Genomic DNA, 16217 nt, shown 5'->3' with positions numbered 1-16217 from the left:
TGTCAACTTTGTCAGTCCATGCCATGTCATTGAACTATATGTATAGTTCAATTGCCGTTGAACTATATATAGCATATACTATATAGTTCAATGCTCCATGCCATTCTACGGGTATTAAGTTTGCATCTGATTGGAAATCCACAATTGTACGAGATTGTGAATGTGTGGGGTCCAGTGGCGGTGATTAAGAGGCGTTGGGGGTCTCTTGCCGACACTATGGCCTCTTAATGTCAAGCCTTGTCTATCAAGAATGTTTATACTGCCTCCCCCCCCATATGCCCACTATGCAGGAGTGTCTTAACTTTAGCGTCTTGGTAAAGCTTCAGAAAGCAACGCACTGTTCAATATCATGCAACAAATCTGCCGCAGAAAATTTAAAATATAATTGGGATTCTATAGGATTACTGAACATCACTGATTCACATGAACCTCGTCGTATATAATGCAATGCGTAGGTCTACAGAATATAAAACGAATTAACAAATATACCAAGGTCATTATATTGTTATTACCAATGCGGGAACGAATGTAAGACACGTACACAACATGTATCCGTGAACTTGGAGGAAAGACAGTAATCTGTGCCAGTAAGGAATAATTCGGTTTGAGGGTTTTCGAGAAAAGTTCTAAGCTGAGAATACATTTGGCACGTAGAATTACGGAAACTTTCCCTCATTTTAAAAAGTTTTAGTTCTTGAAAAAGTGGTGTAGGAAGTGGTGTTCAGATCACAATCATTTCCAGAGCTGCCCTATGAATGTGCCTTGGGTTGGTTAAAAATATCCGAAAACACAACAACGCATGTCATTTTTAACACTTATAATCAGATCAAGTAATGTAGTATAAAATTCTGTTATTTCCTGTAATATATAATTCTTGTAATTTTTTTTAAAGTTTGTCAAGTAAAAATCATGGTCATCATAATGATTTCTAATTACTTTTACAGAGTTCCATATTTGAGGCTGCGTTGTTCAACGTAAAAGAGAGATGATAAAATCGACAGTCAGTAGGTCAATGTTTCACTTCCTGCCGCGCTATTCTTTCGATGCAGCGGTACATGCAACCACTCGCACTTTCGCTTGAAGCGAAACCCACTTTGAATGAATCCTACCTCGCCGGGAGGTACAGAAGTACATTGGTCGAGTAAACGGAAGAGTTACTGGCCTGTCTGCTCGACTCGACCCTTCTGTGGCGAGTAGATGTTTACACACTTTCCAAAGTGGGAGAGTGGCTGTAGTTGTTTGCTGCTATTTTGACAGAATGAGAACCCATGGACGTCGTTGGCGAAGTTGACAACCTGAATTCTTAGGAATTGCCAATCTGAATTCTTAGGAGTTGGCAAACTGAATCTTTATAAGTTGGCAACCTGAATGTTTGTAAGTTTTCAACTTGAATTGTTATAATTCGGCAACATTCAATTTTTATAAGTTGGCAACCTGAATTTTTATAAGTTTGCAACCTCGCTACCGTTGGGATGGCACGTGGTTTCCTTGCAGACGTCAAGAATGACCCTAGTTTTCTCCCCTCGGACCAGGTGTCATAGTGAGCTAGTCCAGGTCTTCGACTCAGCATACGCCACTGATATATATATATATACTTATCCTACGCCAAATATATCAAGTCTCATCTCCTGCACTTATAGTCCTCATATGCCCGTAGTTTCTTTTGTGTGAACACTCTTTAACATTGCGTTTACATCAACTCGGTCGAGTCCTTCGACAGCCACTAGACTGGCCTGACTACTGGAGCGAGTACTGGCTCCAGTACTATCCAAGTAGCTCGCTTTACCCGACTCGCTCCAGCTACTCTCCTCTCTACTCGACCAATGTAAACAGGACTTTAGTTGGAACAGGACAGCAAGCATTTTCTCTTATCGGCTTGTAGGCCTACTGTCAAATAAAATTAAAGAGTTGTGCCGATTTCGTAAGCACAAGAGCTCATCACAGTGTAATTAGAAAGTGCTGGCTTTAACCAGAGATCATGGAAATAGATATGAGGCCGAATATTTTAGAGGACCTTTATTTTATTTATTCTTTCTATTGGGCTTGCGAGTATGCTAATGATTAAGTGCTCTTGCTATTTGTGCTCCGGTCGGAGCTCGAAAACTCTGCGTTGACCCTGCATTGTGAGTTGCGGAACTACTTGAAAAGAAATAGTGGTCTCCAGTCTACCACGGGACTTGACCTCTATTACTCATCGTCCAGAGAAGAGCTCAAAAGCTGTTGAGCCATCAAGTTTCGTCTAGTTTACGGCTTCGTTTGTTTGCAACGATTTATTAATCTGTACACACATTTCAACACTGTGTATCGGTATATTTTATTTGCATTGCTTAAGGATTGCTGTTAATATTGATTCCATATGGAAATCTACCTCCACGATGGGGTAGTGGTAACGTTGTCGCCTTGTAATCAATGGGTCCCGGATTCGATACTCATTCTGAAGCTTCAAAACATTTATTTCATTTCAACCGCCATCATTGGAAGAGGCAACTCCCAGCAAGTGATTCAAGAACTGGTCTCCGTGGGCGAAGTCCCTTCACCACCCTAGTTTATGAAAATATGGAGAGCGTGGGGTGACTATTTCATGACGAAAACCAACCCGCAAGAATTAAACTAACAATCCGCGTCAAGTTGTTCCAGTAGTGTGACTAATACGATTATCTTTCCCGTTGCTTGAACATCACCCAATTTATGGTGCTTGGCACGTGAAACAACTTTTAATAACTCTTACCTTCACAAGTACAATTAACTTTCCCAGGAAAAATGTTTAAAAAAGTTCTCGACCAACTCGAAAACATTAAACAGCATTATACTGTTTCCTGGAGTTTCTGCTCGCAGAGGAATATGAAAGTTCCGAAGGACACATGCAGATGTAGCCAGCACTAATTTGAAATATTCCAAAGCAACATTCCGGAAAAGAGATATGCGAATGTTTGTCCTTCACCTCCCCCATTGGCTCCCTTCCTGGATCAGACAATGTCTTCTTTGTGTATTTTTTTCTACCTAAAAGTGTTTCTTCCCGTTGGTTCAAGGCTGTAAGCCACAGGTCAACTTCAGCATGGAACAGTACACGACCTTCAGACAACGAACAACGGATCTCATGCGAGTGAAGTCAAACTTCACCTGCAGGAAGGAAGCGTCTACTGCAGCGGTCTCAAACTCAAGACCCTTACACGTGCCACTCTCAGGTTGCGGAAGGACTCTCAGGCTACGTGAATATTAGTTTTCGAATAAATGTCTACTTTACACAACTACTGTATAAGTTAATTTGATTCCATGTGCTTCGCGTCTCTGACACTTTGGCTTTTGGCTAATTGTGAAGATGAGGACGAATGGATTGATTGAATTAAAATTGTTGGGCGCGCCGGCACATTAAGCCATTTTGCACCCTTGTACACGGGGAAATATCTCCTTATCTAAAATCTTACTTAAAAGTTTAAAACAAGGGATGTAAAAAGTCCCTTGAGAAAACTTAAAAGTACAAGGTTGTAAAGGGACCTGCACAAGACAAATACAACACATTAAAAAGTAAGAATGAACTAAAACCCTCCTCATAGACAGTGGAAGACTCCAGCTCTTCGCGAAAAGCTAAAAACATTTGATAAAACAGTGTCGCCATCTCCCAACAGGTATGACAAACAGTTGGGCAAATTAAAAGTCTGCCTGAGGAAAGCAAAATCGGCACATTCAACAAGAATATGGCCAATACTTAAAATAACGTTACAAACACGACATATCGGAGGGTATGAAACACACACACACGAACGGCACATAAGACAAATACCACAAAAGAATACACTGGCTGAGAATTCTTACGCCAGAGCCTCGTTAGTCAGCAATAGTACTACGTGGAATAGAATTGGCAATTGGGATACATTCCGAAAGGGTCACCCCTTCACCCTAAAATTACTAACATATGTAATAATAATATTCTCCCATAATTTCTAATCATGCATAACAGTCGAAGCCAATGCTTCTTCACTTTTAGGTAAGAATTACCGTCACTTACTTCTTTATTTAATTATTTATTTGAAAAATAATAAAAAAATTACTTACGTCTTACAATGACCAACACTTTTACCAACTGGACACGACACAGTGTGATCAGAAACTTATGGTCGCTTTTTTGTCATTCACTTAATAATTCTTTGAATAATATGTCCTTTGTTGAACATGCTACTTGTGAATGTGAATGTCACTTATTCTTTTCAAGAGATATCCGTTGAGCGATAGCTACAGAAAACAAATATTATTTTTTGTTCTAGGTGTAGGAAACCAAACATTAAACTTCAACTACAGAAACAAAGGGTACATTAAATTTCAGCTATAGAAAACCAAGGCTACATTGAACTCAGCTACAGGAAACAAATGCCATTCAATCTCAACTACAGAAAACAAAGGAAGGCTACATTCAATTTCAGCTACAGGAAACAAAGGCTACATTCAATTTCAGCTACAGGAAACAAAGGCTGCATTCAACTTCAGCTACAGGAAACAAAGCCTACATTCAACTTCAATTTCAGCTATATAAAACAAAAGCTTCATTCAACTTCAGCTATAGGACAACAAAAGCTATATTGAATTTCAGCTGTAGGAAACCAATACTAGTTGAGCTATAGCGATGAACTTGCTTAGTTAAAATGAAACAACAAAATATAATTTTTTTGTTATTTACTACAGAACGGAGTTAAGTTTTCGACTACTCTGCCACCTAACTCTGGACAAATAAACAGTACATGACACTAAAAATGAACGATTTGATGCAAACGAAATTACCACAAATGAAAACTATAAAAATGACAGATAGAATGCATGCCTCCTGTTAAAACAACAGATGCAAAAGTTTAAACATTGCTGGTCAATTTCAGCGTTAGCTTTAGGCAACAGAGGTTATGAATCAGCTCTTCCTGTACTTTTTAGTTTTATGCGTCAGATTTAATTGTTTCCGTCCGCTCGAGTCCCTAGGTAATAACAAAATTTATTTGACCATCTCTACATTCACCTTGAAGTTCTTATGTGGGATACAAACCTAAAAGACACAAATCGTGACGCTTCAACAGAGAACCTGCCATCAGAAAGCAACCAAGCAAACCTGTGAATCCAATACACATTTCAATCGTGTGATGCTCCATAACCTCCCACAAAATTGCCATTTCCTATTTATAGAGTTTTTCATCAAGAGATCCATTCATACGGTGACGACCAAAGCGAAGGAAATAACAGGGAATACAAAAGTCTCCTCCTCACAGATTTCCCGTGGATCTCTGGAAAAATATATACCTTTCAGCTCGCCTTGATGGATTAAATTTGAGAACTGCAAAAAAACACCCCTTCTCAACCTATTTGATAGCAATCTATTACGAATCTGAGTTTACTTCACTTCTCGCTTTGCTGACTCTCATTGACGTTCGCACAAAGCGGGTTAGGAGGAACGGTTAGGAGGAAGTAAGCAGTACAGTCAACGGCAAAGATAATGGTAGGCAAATTGTCCACCTCTATTTTCATCACTTTTTTATTCTACATCCTGTGTTGTTTTAAGGAATGAAACTATGTTGGTTCGAAGCAAGCATTGTCCTCTGCTTATTGACGTCACTATTTCAATTCATTGCATCACATTGTGTAATACAGACCTAATGAAAATGGTGGCGGACAATTCGCCCACTGTTTCTTTCGCCGTTGGGTGTACCTCCGAGAGAAAGAAAGCTTCAAAAAAGGTTCTACCATAATAGCCTGGTGACTAAATACGACTTTCAAGTTGCAGAAACATTCCTAACTAAACTTGCTCATATAATGTGAATTTTAAGAGTAGAAGGTTTGTTTCAAGTGTTATTAAATAATCGCTGGATGCACTTGTCACGAAGAAACTGCAGTGTAATTTTTCGCTACAACGATTGTAACCAAAATCTGCGGAAGGAATCTGAGTGACCAACTGACGCAGGTTCAAACCAAACAAATAAACATAAATAAATAAAATTAAATTTGGACAAAGTTAGAGAAGTTACACTGGACTAGACTGACAGTTTAAATTTAGCTCAGAGCTTCTGAAAACCGTACACTTTATAGCAAGACGATAGTGGTAATAACTACGCTACTCGGTATGCCGAACAGACAATAAAGACGAATCCGCAATTCGCTACTCATTTCTAATATAACTGTACGAAGATTCAACTGATAGGATGCGTGTAAGTAATACATATCAAGAAATGGCCAAACAAAATATTGAAGCATTGCATCTTTTTTTTCTGACAATGAATATTTTTATAGTTTATCAGTGGAGTCTCAGAATATATAAAAGGATGAAATCTGAAAGGAGCATGTAAATATGTTTCCAACCCCCTCTTCCTTCCGAGCAAGAAAAAATAAAATCGCCAGCCAAACTTCTCTGGACTACAAACGGACGCTTGGGGAATATCAGAAACAGCGATTGTCTGCCAATGCACGAATACAGGCTTCCGAGTCATGCAGCAGCAACTCTCTTCATTGTCCATTGTCTTCCAACTTCCGGCTTGAACAATCATTTGTATTATACATTGCAAATATTCTGTGTGGTATTCCCAATATCTGCCGCAGCCATTACGTACGCCTCCCCCCGTCGTCATCCTCTCCTCGTGGAATCACTCTCGCTTGTAGGAATATTCACTACACCCACCTCCCACTCCACTGCCTTCACATTCTCGCCTCTGCATATTCATGCTTCATTCTCCCCACCACCCAGAGGCGATACTACAGTCTTGAACTTGCATATTCACTATCTCTCTCTCTCTCTCTCTGTAGATCTCCTGGATAGCAAAACGATTGATTAATCGCACAGTTGAAATTAGAATGGACAATATAAATGCTGACGTCACTAGCAGACAACTGAGCAAGATCGAATCCAAACAAACCCGTCACGTGCTATTACCCTGTGCGATCGCATTGGATTTTCTATCGCAATGGTTCAATTAAATTGTGGCAGCATGAAACAAAATTATGATGTGTACCGTACATAAATGTAAAAAGAGATTTCGGACAATACGTCTATATATGACACATACCTTTCAGAAAATAGGTAAAGAATTACTGGATTAAGGATATCATGTATTTTAAAAGAAAATCTAGTAGCCATTCCGTTCTGAAGTTCAACTGCCGCGATGGCTGCTGGGAGTGCCGCAGCCTCACGTGATTGCAGCGGCGACTCCGATTGGCTGCGGTTCCGGATAGGACGCCGGCTAGGAGCATTCGCTTTATTCCATTTCTTAAGGTATAAGGTATAACAAATATATCGACGTATTCTCCGAAATCTCATCTTTTCATTGATGTACAATATTAGTCACAATTTTGTTTTGTAATTCCTGTCAGTTTTAAAAGTTGCTCCTTGCGATGGAAAACCCTATGCTATTGCATAGGGAATATCACACTAATATGGTGCGGTGCAAGCCGGAGAACTCGTAAAATAAAAGCAGGACGTTTTTTCTTATGGGGTAGCTTGTAGCTCTCACTATGCTGAGGTCCATATACAGTAAAACCCCGATAAGCCGGACTTCGCTTAATCCTGGCAAAAAAAAAAAAAAAAAAAAAAAAGCTGAATGCTTTCGGAAGGAGCCGCATTGATACAGTAATACCCTCGTACTGCAATGCATGTAGAGTATTGCTTTACATTTTACTGTACTGTATAGTGTATTTAGGCCTATGCCCTTTAAATACACCATAATAAACGTGTTTTGTTGCTATAAACTGAGTTTTAATGCACTTTCTACTGTTCTTTTAGGTTATTTCAGTTAATCCGGACTTTCGTTAAACCGGTCAACTTATCCCCCCATGAGTTCGGATTAACGAGGTTTTACTGTAAATATTCTCTCTCTTATCGACTGGGGTATGAGGGATGACCGTTTCTACGGACACTGAAATGTTGACCTCTCTTCCGCGTAGTGCACCCTGTACTGCATTTTGCAGGCTAACGAAGCTCTGGTGTCTGGACTTACAACCAGCTAGGTCCTCTGTAGGGCCTGTGTTTCTTATTATCTCTTCCCTTAGTGGCCTCCCCGATGGAGTACTAGTAACGTCGTCGCCTTGTAATCAAGGGGTCCCCGGTTCGATATCCGGTTGAGACACAGTGGTTCGTATTCCACTTTAAGCCTATCTGTGCATAAAGTGGACTTAAAACAACAATTCAATCAATGATATATACTGAGCAGATTTTTGTTGTCAGACAAATTCAAATAAGACAAACGAAGACTAAAACCGGATGAACACGATGTTCCTTGATCATTAGGAGTTAGGTGAACCCACGCATATTTTACAGGCGCAATTCTGATTCAACTCTAATTACAGGAAAATCACGGAAGAGATCAGCCGTGTTTACGGGAGATTTTGAGTTAACACTGAGAAATTGCATTTTGATCCGCAACCGCGACTGAAATCTAAATAGATCAACTCCACAGATTGGTTCCCGGCAGGTGTTGCACAATAACGCGGAATACAATATGCGCGAGTACGAAAGTGAAAATTAATTCAGCAGACCGCCTCCTTTCGAACTGCCATTTATCATCCTCCACAAGACAAAAGATGTGCCATTTCTATGACGCCCAACTCGCGAAGCATTAGGGAAATTTATTGCTCCGCCCACATCCTCGGCGCCGCTATCGTTTATCGTCTTCTGGAGATTAAGCTTTTTCATGAACACGAGAGGCTGGAGCGCCCTTCTTTCCTTTTATTAGACGTCGCTGACGATCCGAAGCCCTCATCCTCTATCTCCAAAAGGTTGAAGATCATTTGTCCAGCTGCCGATATTTAGGACTGATCTAAAAATCCAATCGCAATCTAACCATCGGGCGTTGTGTGTGCGTGGTGATTTCAACCCATAGTCCTCTGGATGATACGCAAGGAGAAGATATGCGAAGGAGAATAAGTCCACAGTTGCGACTGGCAGGTTTTACACGACAGCGTATACACTTTGTCCTGGTAATCTATAGAGGAAGCAAGTCCTCTGCGCAAATAGGACTCGAGAGGGCTACACCAATGAAGCGTGAGAGGGGATTGAGTGGATGGCGGGTAAACGTGCCTGCAGCTACCAGCCGTTTGCAGCAGCGCGCAGTTTATAGTGCAGGAGGCCTTAGAAAGAGCATCTTGCGGGCTAACAGCAGATGTCGCTCGCACACTATTGCCGATACTCTCGTGTCGTCTGCTCCTCAGCCGAACAAACAGGCCGAGGTAGGAAGAGGCAGAGGTCACTCACCCTTCCAGAAGGGTGCAGCGAAGCTATAGATCGACCACAAGGAAAAAAAACCTTGGGACGAAAAGTCCCCGCGCAGCTTTCCCTTTCTCCCTCCACCTCGGGCCATAAGGAAGCATGGTCCACTCTCCCCCTCCCCTACTCGCGGGGGTACGGTGCACAGGACTTGCGGGTCTGCGCAGGTTGTTTTGCTCGTGGTTCCACTATAGCTGTGGCAACCGGGCTCGCTCATTCGCGGACCTGATTGGTTCTCGCAGACACACCCTCATATTGTCGTCTGCTGCAAGCCCGCAAAACGATCTTTCTAAGGCCTCCTGCACTATAGCTCCGTCCACTCGCTTTCTCCTCTCCTCTACCGTTATGCGCTGCCTCGCTTCCAGATTCCTGAGACAGACTGTAGGTTACTTACCTGTCATCATATTTTATTGAAGATATTAAATTTAGTTAGATATAAATATACCAGGCAACTTTCGCATGAATGACAATTATATACATTGCTCAAAAAAAATTGTTGCATAATTTGATATTTACAGCATTGAACGTAATATTAATACCGAAGAATATAAGATATGCCAGGAAGTGGGGCACAAGCAAAAACGTTGAATTGAAAGCGTAGGCGAAGTGTTTTACAAGGAACAAGAGGCGGGAAAAGCACTGTTAAAAAGCGAACCAAAAACGCGGCAGGTCAAACAATCTGTGAAGCGACTGCCAACAATCCCAATGGCCATCCTCTTCAGGAACCTTGGTGAGCTGTTGGAGGGTGTGTGAATTGACGATAGCTATCTTTGGGAATACCCATGTATTTTTGATGGAGTTGAGGTCTGGTGTACAAGCTGGCCATGGCATGCTAAGGTTCTGCAGGATAGGAGCATGGAATACGTACGATTAGTATCGTGTTTCAAAATGTGCAACAATTTGTTTTAATTACTGTATTACACTTCAACGCATGAACAGCCAACAACAGGTAACAAATCCACTGAAAGACCAACGACAAAGGTCCCTGCTCATTTCCAAGGCAACGTAATTGTTGTAGCATTAGAGGTAGGGACTTTCGTCGTCATTCGTACACATCACAACATGCATTACATCCGTGAAGTACTCACCGACCGTACCATTAGGACTGTAGGGGTCGTAGCTGCCCGAAGACATGGGCGAGTAACCGTTCGACATGACGTTGTAGGCATGGCCGTTGAGAACGGAGGATGGCGACAGCTGGTCGAGCGAGGTCTGGCTGGGAGACGGCAGCCAATCGTCGTGGCGGGATCTCTTGGACGGCGGGAAGCTGCTGCCGTTGTTGCCGCTCGTCGTGGGTTGGTCCAGCACGGCCACCGGACTTCCCGGACTCTGCACCCGCGGTTCCGTCTTCACGGTGAGGATGCCGCTCATCAGGGAGTTACCGATCGAGGGCGAGTTCGACCTGGGCTCGCTGCAGCCCATGCTGCCGAGCCCACCGTTGCCGCCGTCCCCGCAGTTGCTTACGCCGCCGGCCGCGGCCGAGGCAGCCTCGAGTTTCGGTACGAGCATGATGGATTGTTTGTTGTTGCAGCGAAACATGTGCGTGGCGAGAGAGACGGCTGGAGATTCGTGCTTGAGATCCATCGAAGCTCCGCGGGAGTTCTACTACCGCCACCACTCCTTCATGGTCGCCGACCGTAGAACCCACCGCCACCACTTCCGGTGAAGATTCGACGGTCACTCGGCGAGGGGGCACTCGCCGGCACCACCGAGGGAAAAGGGGTTCTTTTCTCGGTTTCTATCAGGGCCGGGGCCCAGGCTTCCGATCGCTCGAGTGCGCAGGAACGTCAATGGGAGACCGGGACGTGACGTCTAGGAGTCATGCTGACGACCGCAACGTCCACATCTGAAAGAAGACAGAAAAAATAAATAATTACTCTTCGTACACTGGGCTAAATAGGGTACAGAGTGAGACAAAAGCAAGGTTACACAGGAAAATTATTACGTGCATGCAAACGTGACATTAAAATAAATGCTCAATATGTTCATCGACACTCCCAGTTGCGTAATACGCCTGCTAGTGCGCAGGGGGTGATTTGAGAGATGGCGCCTATGGTTCGTTCTTTGAGGTGGTCCACGCTCTTAGTTTTCTTAGCGTACATGATGACCTTTACGTGTCCCAACAAGTAAAAATCCAGGAGTGTTAGGTCTGGCGGCCGTGGTGGCCATTCACCTATGTAACTTGCTTTCGCCTCACCCTGTAGTTCAGAAATCATTTATCATTACAAAGAAAAACCAATCAGAAGAAATCTACACTTGTTGAAATGACAGCATCTCAGTTCATTAGTTCAATGAACACATACGCAGACATATAAAATATATCCAAATTAATGACATATGAATATCACAGATAGGGGAAGGAGACAAAGATTCGATGTTTGATTTGGAAGGGCCTATGATGCATCTGTGTTGAACGACTTCGATGAACGACTGAAGCCATTGTTTCTTGGGTCAAATGTGGTATTTTTACTTGCACGCATGCGAAAACATAAACTGTCTATAATTCGTCCCATGAGTCTGCGGAGCAAGGCCGCGCATAACGGCAGAGAAGGGGAGAAAGTGACTTGGCGGAACAAAACAGTGCGCGCTGCTGCAAATGGCTGGTAGGTGCAGTCGCGTTGCCCTCGCCGTGAAATTCTTTTCCCTCTCGCACGTTCATTCGATGGATCTCTCGAGTCACTACTTGCGAAGAACTTGTTTTCCTTCGCTTTCTCCACAGACTTCTGGGACAGAGTATAGCTTTGTTGGAGGGGCAATAGTATAAATCTGCATAGGTAAATCAATAAACAAACTAAATGTTCTCCTACTCAACGGAACGGTTTAGAATGCACCGATGCCTTTATGATAGTAAGGAAACAAGGGATAGTCTTCACGTTGAGTCCTAGTCTGCAACTTACATGCATTGAAACTGAATGCTGAATAATAATTTGCGTGGAAAACTGTTGGTACAACAAACATTATGCGATTGTATTGTTGGCATAAATCGATTGTAAACGCTAGCGTGTGTCCCTCTTATGTTGCAAATTAACATTACTGCAACAAACAACAAATGGCAGAGTCTGTGATGTCTAATTTCTTACAAGATCAATAAGGGAAGCCCCCGCAAAGTTAAAGCGCCGATCACTGCAAGAGCTTGCTTGCTTTCGCGTTTTCTCACCTCCCTAGTCATCGACCTTCGATTCTCTGAAGTAGTGCAGTTGCCAAGTTGCGAACACACGCGAAAACGTAATAGGCTAAGTGCGATAGGAATCACGTGAAAAAGACTGCAGCGGTGAGCATTGGATTGTGCTAGGAGGGATGCTTTTCATACAGCATAACGAAATGGGTAAAAATGCAGGAGGAGCACGTTCACGTCGAGCAATAGCTGAGTATTTTCATGTCTGCTACGTATGAGCATCACATGAGTATCTGTAACATAAGTGTGAGCGTGGAAAGTTCTCGTAATTATAAGAGATGCTGACCACAATTACAAATACGCGCTTCCCTGCAAAGGCGTTATGTGTGTTGCCTAACTCTATGGCGGTGGTACAAGTTGCTATTGAAAATTTGCTATCAAAATCCACTTATCGCCTTGCAGAGAAGCGGATATTTCAGGATGTAGGTGTCCCATTTTTATTGCTGGTGACTGTACAATTGATTGGGTATAAAAACAGGTTAGTTAGCCCATTTTTCAGACACTTACAAATACACACGGACGAAGGAAATGTGAAACTTGCTTTCGCTGACCAACTTCCACAATAATCTTCTCCTTATAGCAGATACCAACAGGATAAGTGACTGATTGATTGATTAATTGATTGATTGATTTGGTGTTTTAAGTCCACTTTGTGCACAGTAAAGCTAATCGGGACTGGACCTTCTGTTTAAAGTGGGATCCGAACTACTATGTGCCTCCACCGGGTATCGAACGCGGGACCCCTTGATTACAAGGTGACGAAGCAACCACGGTACCATCGGTGAGGCCCTAGGATAAGTGACGTCACAGGAGGGGGGAAAGGGTGGGGGATGCCCACAACGGTAATATAGATTCACATTTTTAATTATCGTGTTAGAACCAGAGGTACGTAACTCCAATTTAATAAATTCACAGGAGAGGGAATAATGTGTTATTAGGAATATGCCTCACTCCTAAAAAGAGTCAGTATATTGGGGATATGTGGTTCCATCTTACTGCTAAGGGCTAGAATGGATACATGTCGATATGACTCCATATACATCTCTTCAGAGGAGTTTACTTAAACAAAACTGATAACCGAATTTTGGGAGTTACGATCCACTCTCACACGACGACATATACGTACATACGGTTTTTGCCTCACAACGTAGCATTAACTGAAAGTAGGAAGCTTATGACAGCATAGCCGACCACCGCGATTGAGTGGTTAGCACAGCGCGCTACAATGCCGGAGATCCTTGGTTTGGGCTTGGGTGTTCTTTGTGAGTGTCCCTTAAAGAAATTAACCATGTCATCACTCATCTTCATCTTTGCGATTGGACAAAGGTGGTACAACAGCGAAGTAAATTAAACGAAGTCAATCAAATCAAATCTATGGCAGCAAAGCAGGAACAGTAACACAAGTTGTGTTGTGTGTCAAAATGAAGATAAGCAGAAGAGTTGATTTCATTTGGGGACCCCGAGACCTCCAGCAGTGCCTCTAACCCCGTGATCTGTCTCTACACTGCACAAACTAAGTCGTTTCGTAAACATTGACTACCAAATACACAACAAGTTAATTTCATTACAAACAAAAGGCACTCTAACTTAATTATGTCAGTAATCGAAAAAAAAAATGTATGCAGCCTTGAAAACACGATTACAGCCATTGATACAATACGGCAATTTGCGTCAAACTGGACACGCAACGAACGAGGCAGATTGCGGCTATAAACAGGGCAGAAGGTCATTCGACGTTATCAGTCCCCCAACCCACGGTCAGTTCAACGCTCTCCCACTTCTGAAAATAAACGCAGCGATCGATATCAGACACAGAGGCCGCTTATCTTGTTCAGGTAATGAGAAAGCTCCGAGAGACCATCCACAGCGAGACAACAATGCAACCTAAGGCGTTCAAGTTATTAGGCTTGCATCGCTAACTCGAAAGATTGAACGCTAGAAAAAATCAAGAATGCTGTGCATTGTTTTTTTATATACACAACGTAATTGGCCATTTAAGTTAAAGTTGTTATGTTTATTACCTGTATATAACTTTGGGTATTCGTGCCTCTCTAGACCAACCGCGACTCTCAAAGGCTGAAGAGTAAGGAGAAAATACATGTCTGGCCACACGATTGGCTGCTCAAAGTGAACTAAACTGGTCGCATTTTAATCTGGCGGCTGGGAAACAACGAATCAGCGATCAGTTGAATTCTCCTCGACTGACATCGGGCATTTTCGTGTCACAAGGCACCGAAAGCTCCTGGAGGGACGAAACAAATGAGCGTCGGGTACACAGCATGGTTGCCAAACGTACTGTAAAAAGGGAGAGAGAGAGAGTTCATCAGCGCCGTTAGTGGATAAAAGTTGTACAATAGTACACAAAGCACGGAAAATTAGTACACAACAAAACCCCACGAACCTGATTTCCTGATTCCATGAAAAATAAACGTGAAATTTCGTACCCACTGTGTCCATCTGTCATGATACCTGTAGCTCTCAACAACAGTATGGCTTTTCCAAATACAACTGAACCTGCAGCGGATGAAGAGATGGAAGCGTCACTGGCCAAATGTGGTTGTCCTCTCCGATTAAAATTGCCTTTGTTAATTGATTGAGTTTGTGTTTTAAGTTCACTTTATGCACAGTAAAGCTAATCGGAAATGGAACTACAGTTTAAAGTGGGATCCGAAACACTATGTGCCTCCACTCTGTGTTATGTCTCTCTATTATTTCGGGGCCGATCAGATGCTTCTTCTCTCTCTCTCTCTCTCTCTCTCACACACACACACACACACACCACAAATCGAAAGCGATTTGGTACCCAAGTTTGTCGCTCTCGTTCACGTCTATGGTTTTTTAAAAAAAAAGCCTGCACCAAATTTACTTTGCAACAAGACTTAGTGAGACCTACCAAGGGGATTATGTATGGGCAAACTATATATTATTATGAATATGTACAGCCAGGTTGCATACATTCAGGATAAAATTATGTTTTTCGAGGGTTCATAGCGTCCAAATTAGGCGTCGAACAAAAAGCTTTATTCTAGAAAGTTGTTGATCGTAACGACCTCTGTACGCTGTGACATGTGCACATTCCCACTCGTGATGGACGACATCGGAAATTTGATATCGCGATATATCGTCAAGAAAATATCGTCACAGACAATACGATATGATATTTTCTCCGTATCGTGATATCGTCTCCACGACATATGTCGCCAAATATCGTGACGATATATCGCCGACACGATATATATCGCCAAAATATCGTCACGATATATCGTCTAATTGATATCGCCTGGTCGATATTTTTTTCAATATCGTGATATATCGTCTGGACGATACCTATATCGCCCAAAGATGCGAGAGACTGCCATGTCTCGTTTCGAAACTATTACCATTTCTCGATATAATTACTCGCTCATGGAATCTGGAATCTACAACGAAACGTTCTTGAAACCATGACAAACTGACGAGTTGTGCATCAAAGAATACCTTTTCCGTCCAGAGAAACAACAGCGCCAAGTGGCAATCGAGTCCTCGAAGCTCGATACCGAAGGAAACCGAAGCAGGTCGGCAACTTTGAAACGAAACACTGGAAGTACAAAAAAAAGAACTGGGATACTGGTAACAAACCGAAGACTGGCGTAACCTGATCAATGGTTGACCAACTTCGAAAGCGAACCTCAAGAATTCTGCACGTTTCACCGCGGAGAGAGCAAAGCCCTTGGGGCTGTTATGTACATCGTACACGACGCTCCTCCTCACTTACTCTCCTTACAGCACTTACGTGTCCCCCTTTTTTCTTCTTTCTTTCAACTACTTTTTTTCCTCCAG

At 42.6% G+C, this 16217-nt stretch overlaps 1 protein-coding gene across 4 annotated transcripts in view; it reads right to left on the bottom strand.

Annotated features, from left to right (window-relative positions):
* LOC145986359 (ecdysone receptor-like) overlaps positions 1-16217 on the bottom strand; it is a 1118076-nt gene that overhangs the window by 97921 nt on the left and 1003938 nt on the right. For 3 of the 4 annotated variants that reach the window (XM_083120240.1, XM_083120243.1, XM_083120241.1), the window contains one exon: positions 10312-11069. In XM_083120240.1, coding sequence (XP_082976366.1) covers positions 10312-10807 — 496 coding nt within the window. In that variant the 5' untranslated portion in view covers positions 10808-11069. The remainder of the gene's footprint in view (positions 1-10311; positions 11070-16217) is intronic. The other variant, XM_083120242.1, reaches the window with a different exon arrangement.

Source organism: Lepisma saccharinum, chromosome 4, assembly GCF_977018435.1.
Source record: "Lepisma saccharinum chromosome 4, izLepSacc3.1, whole genome shotgun sequence".
Classification (NCBI taxonomy): Eukaryota; Metazoa; Arthropoda; class Insecta; order Zygentoma; family Lepismatidae; genus Lepisma; species Lepisma saccharinum.
This window is presented reverse-complemented; position numbering and strand designations above follow the sequence as displayed.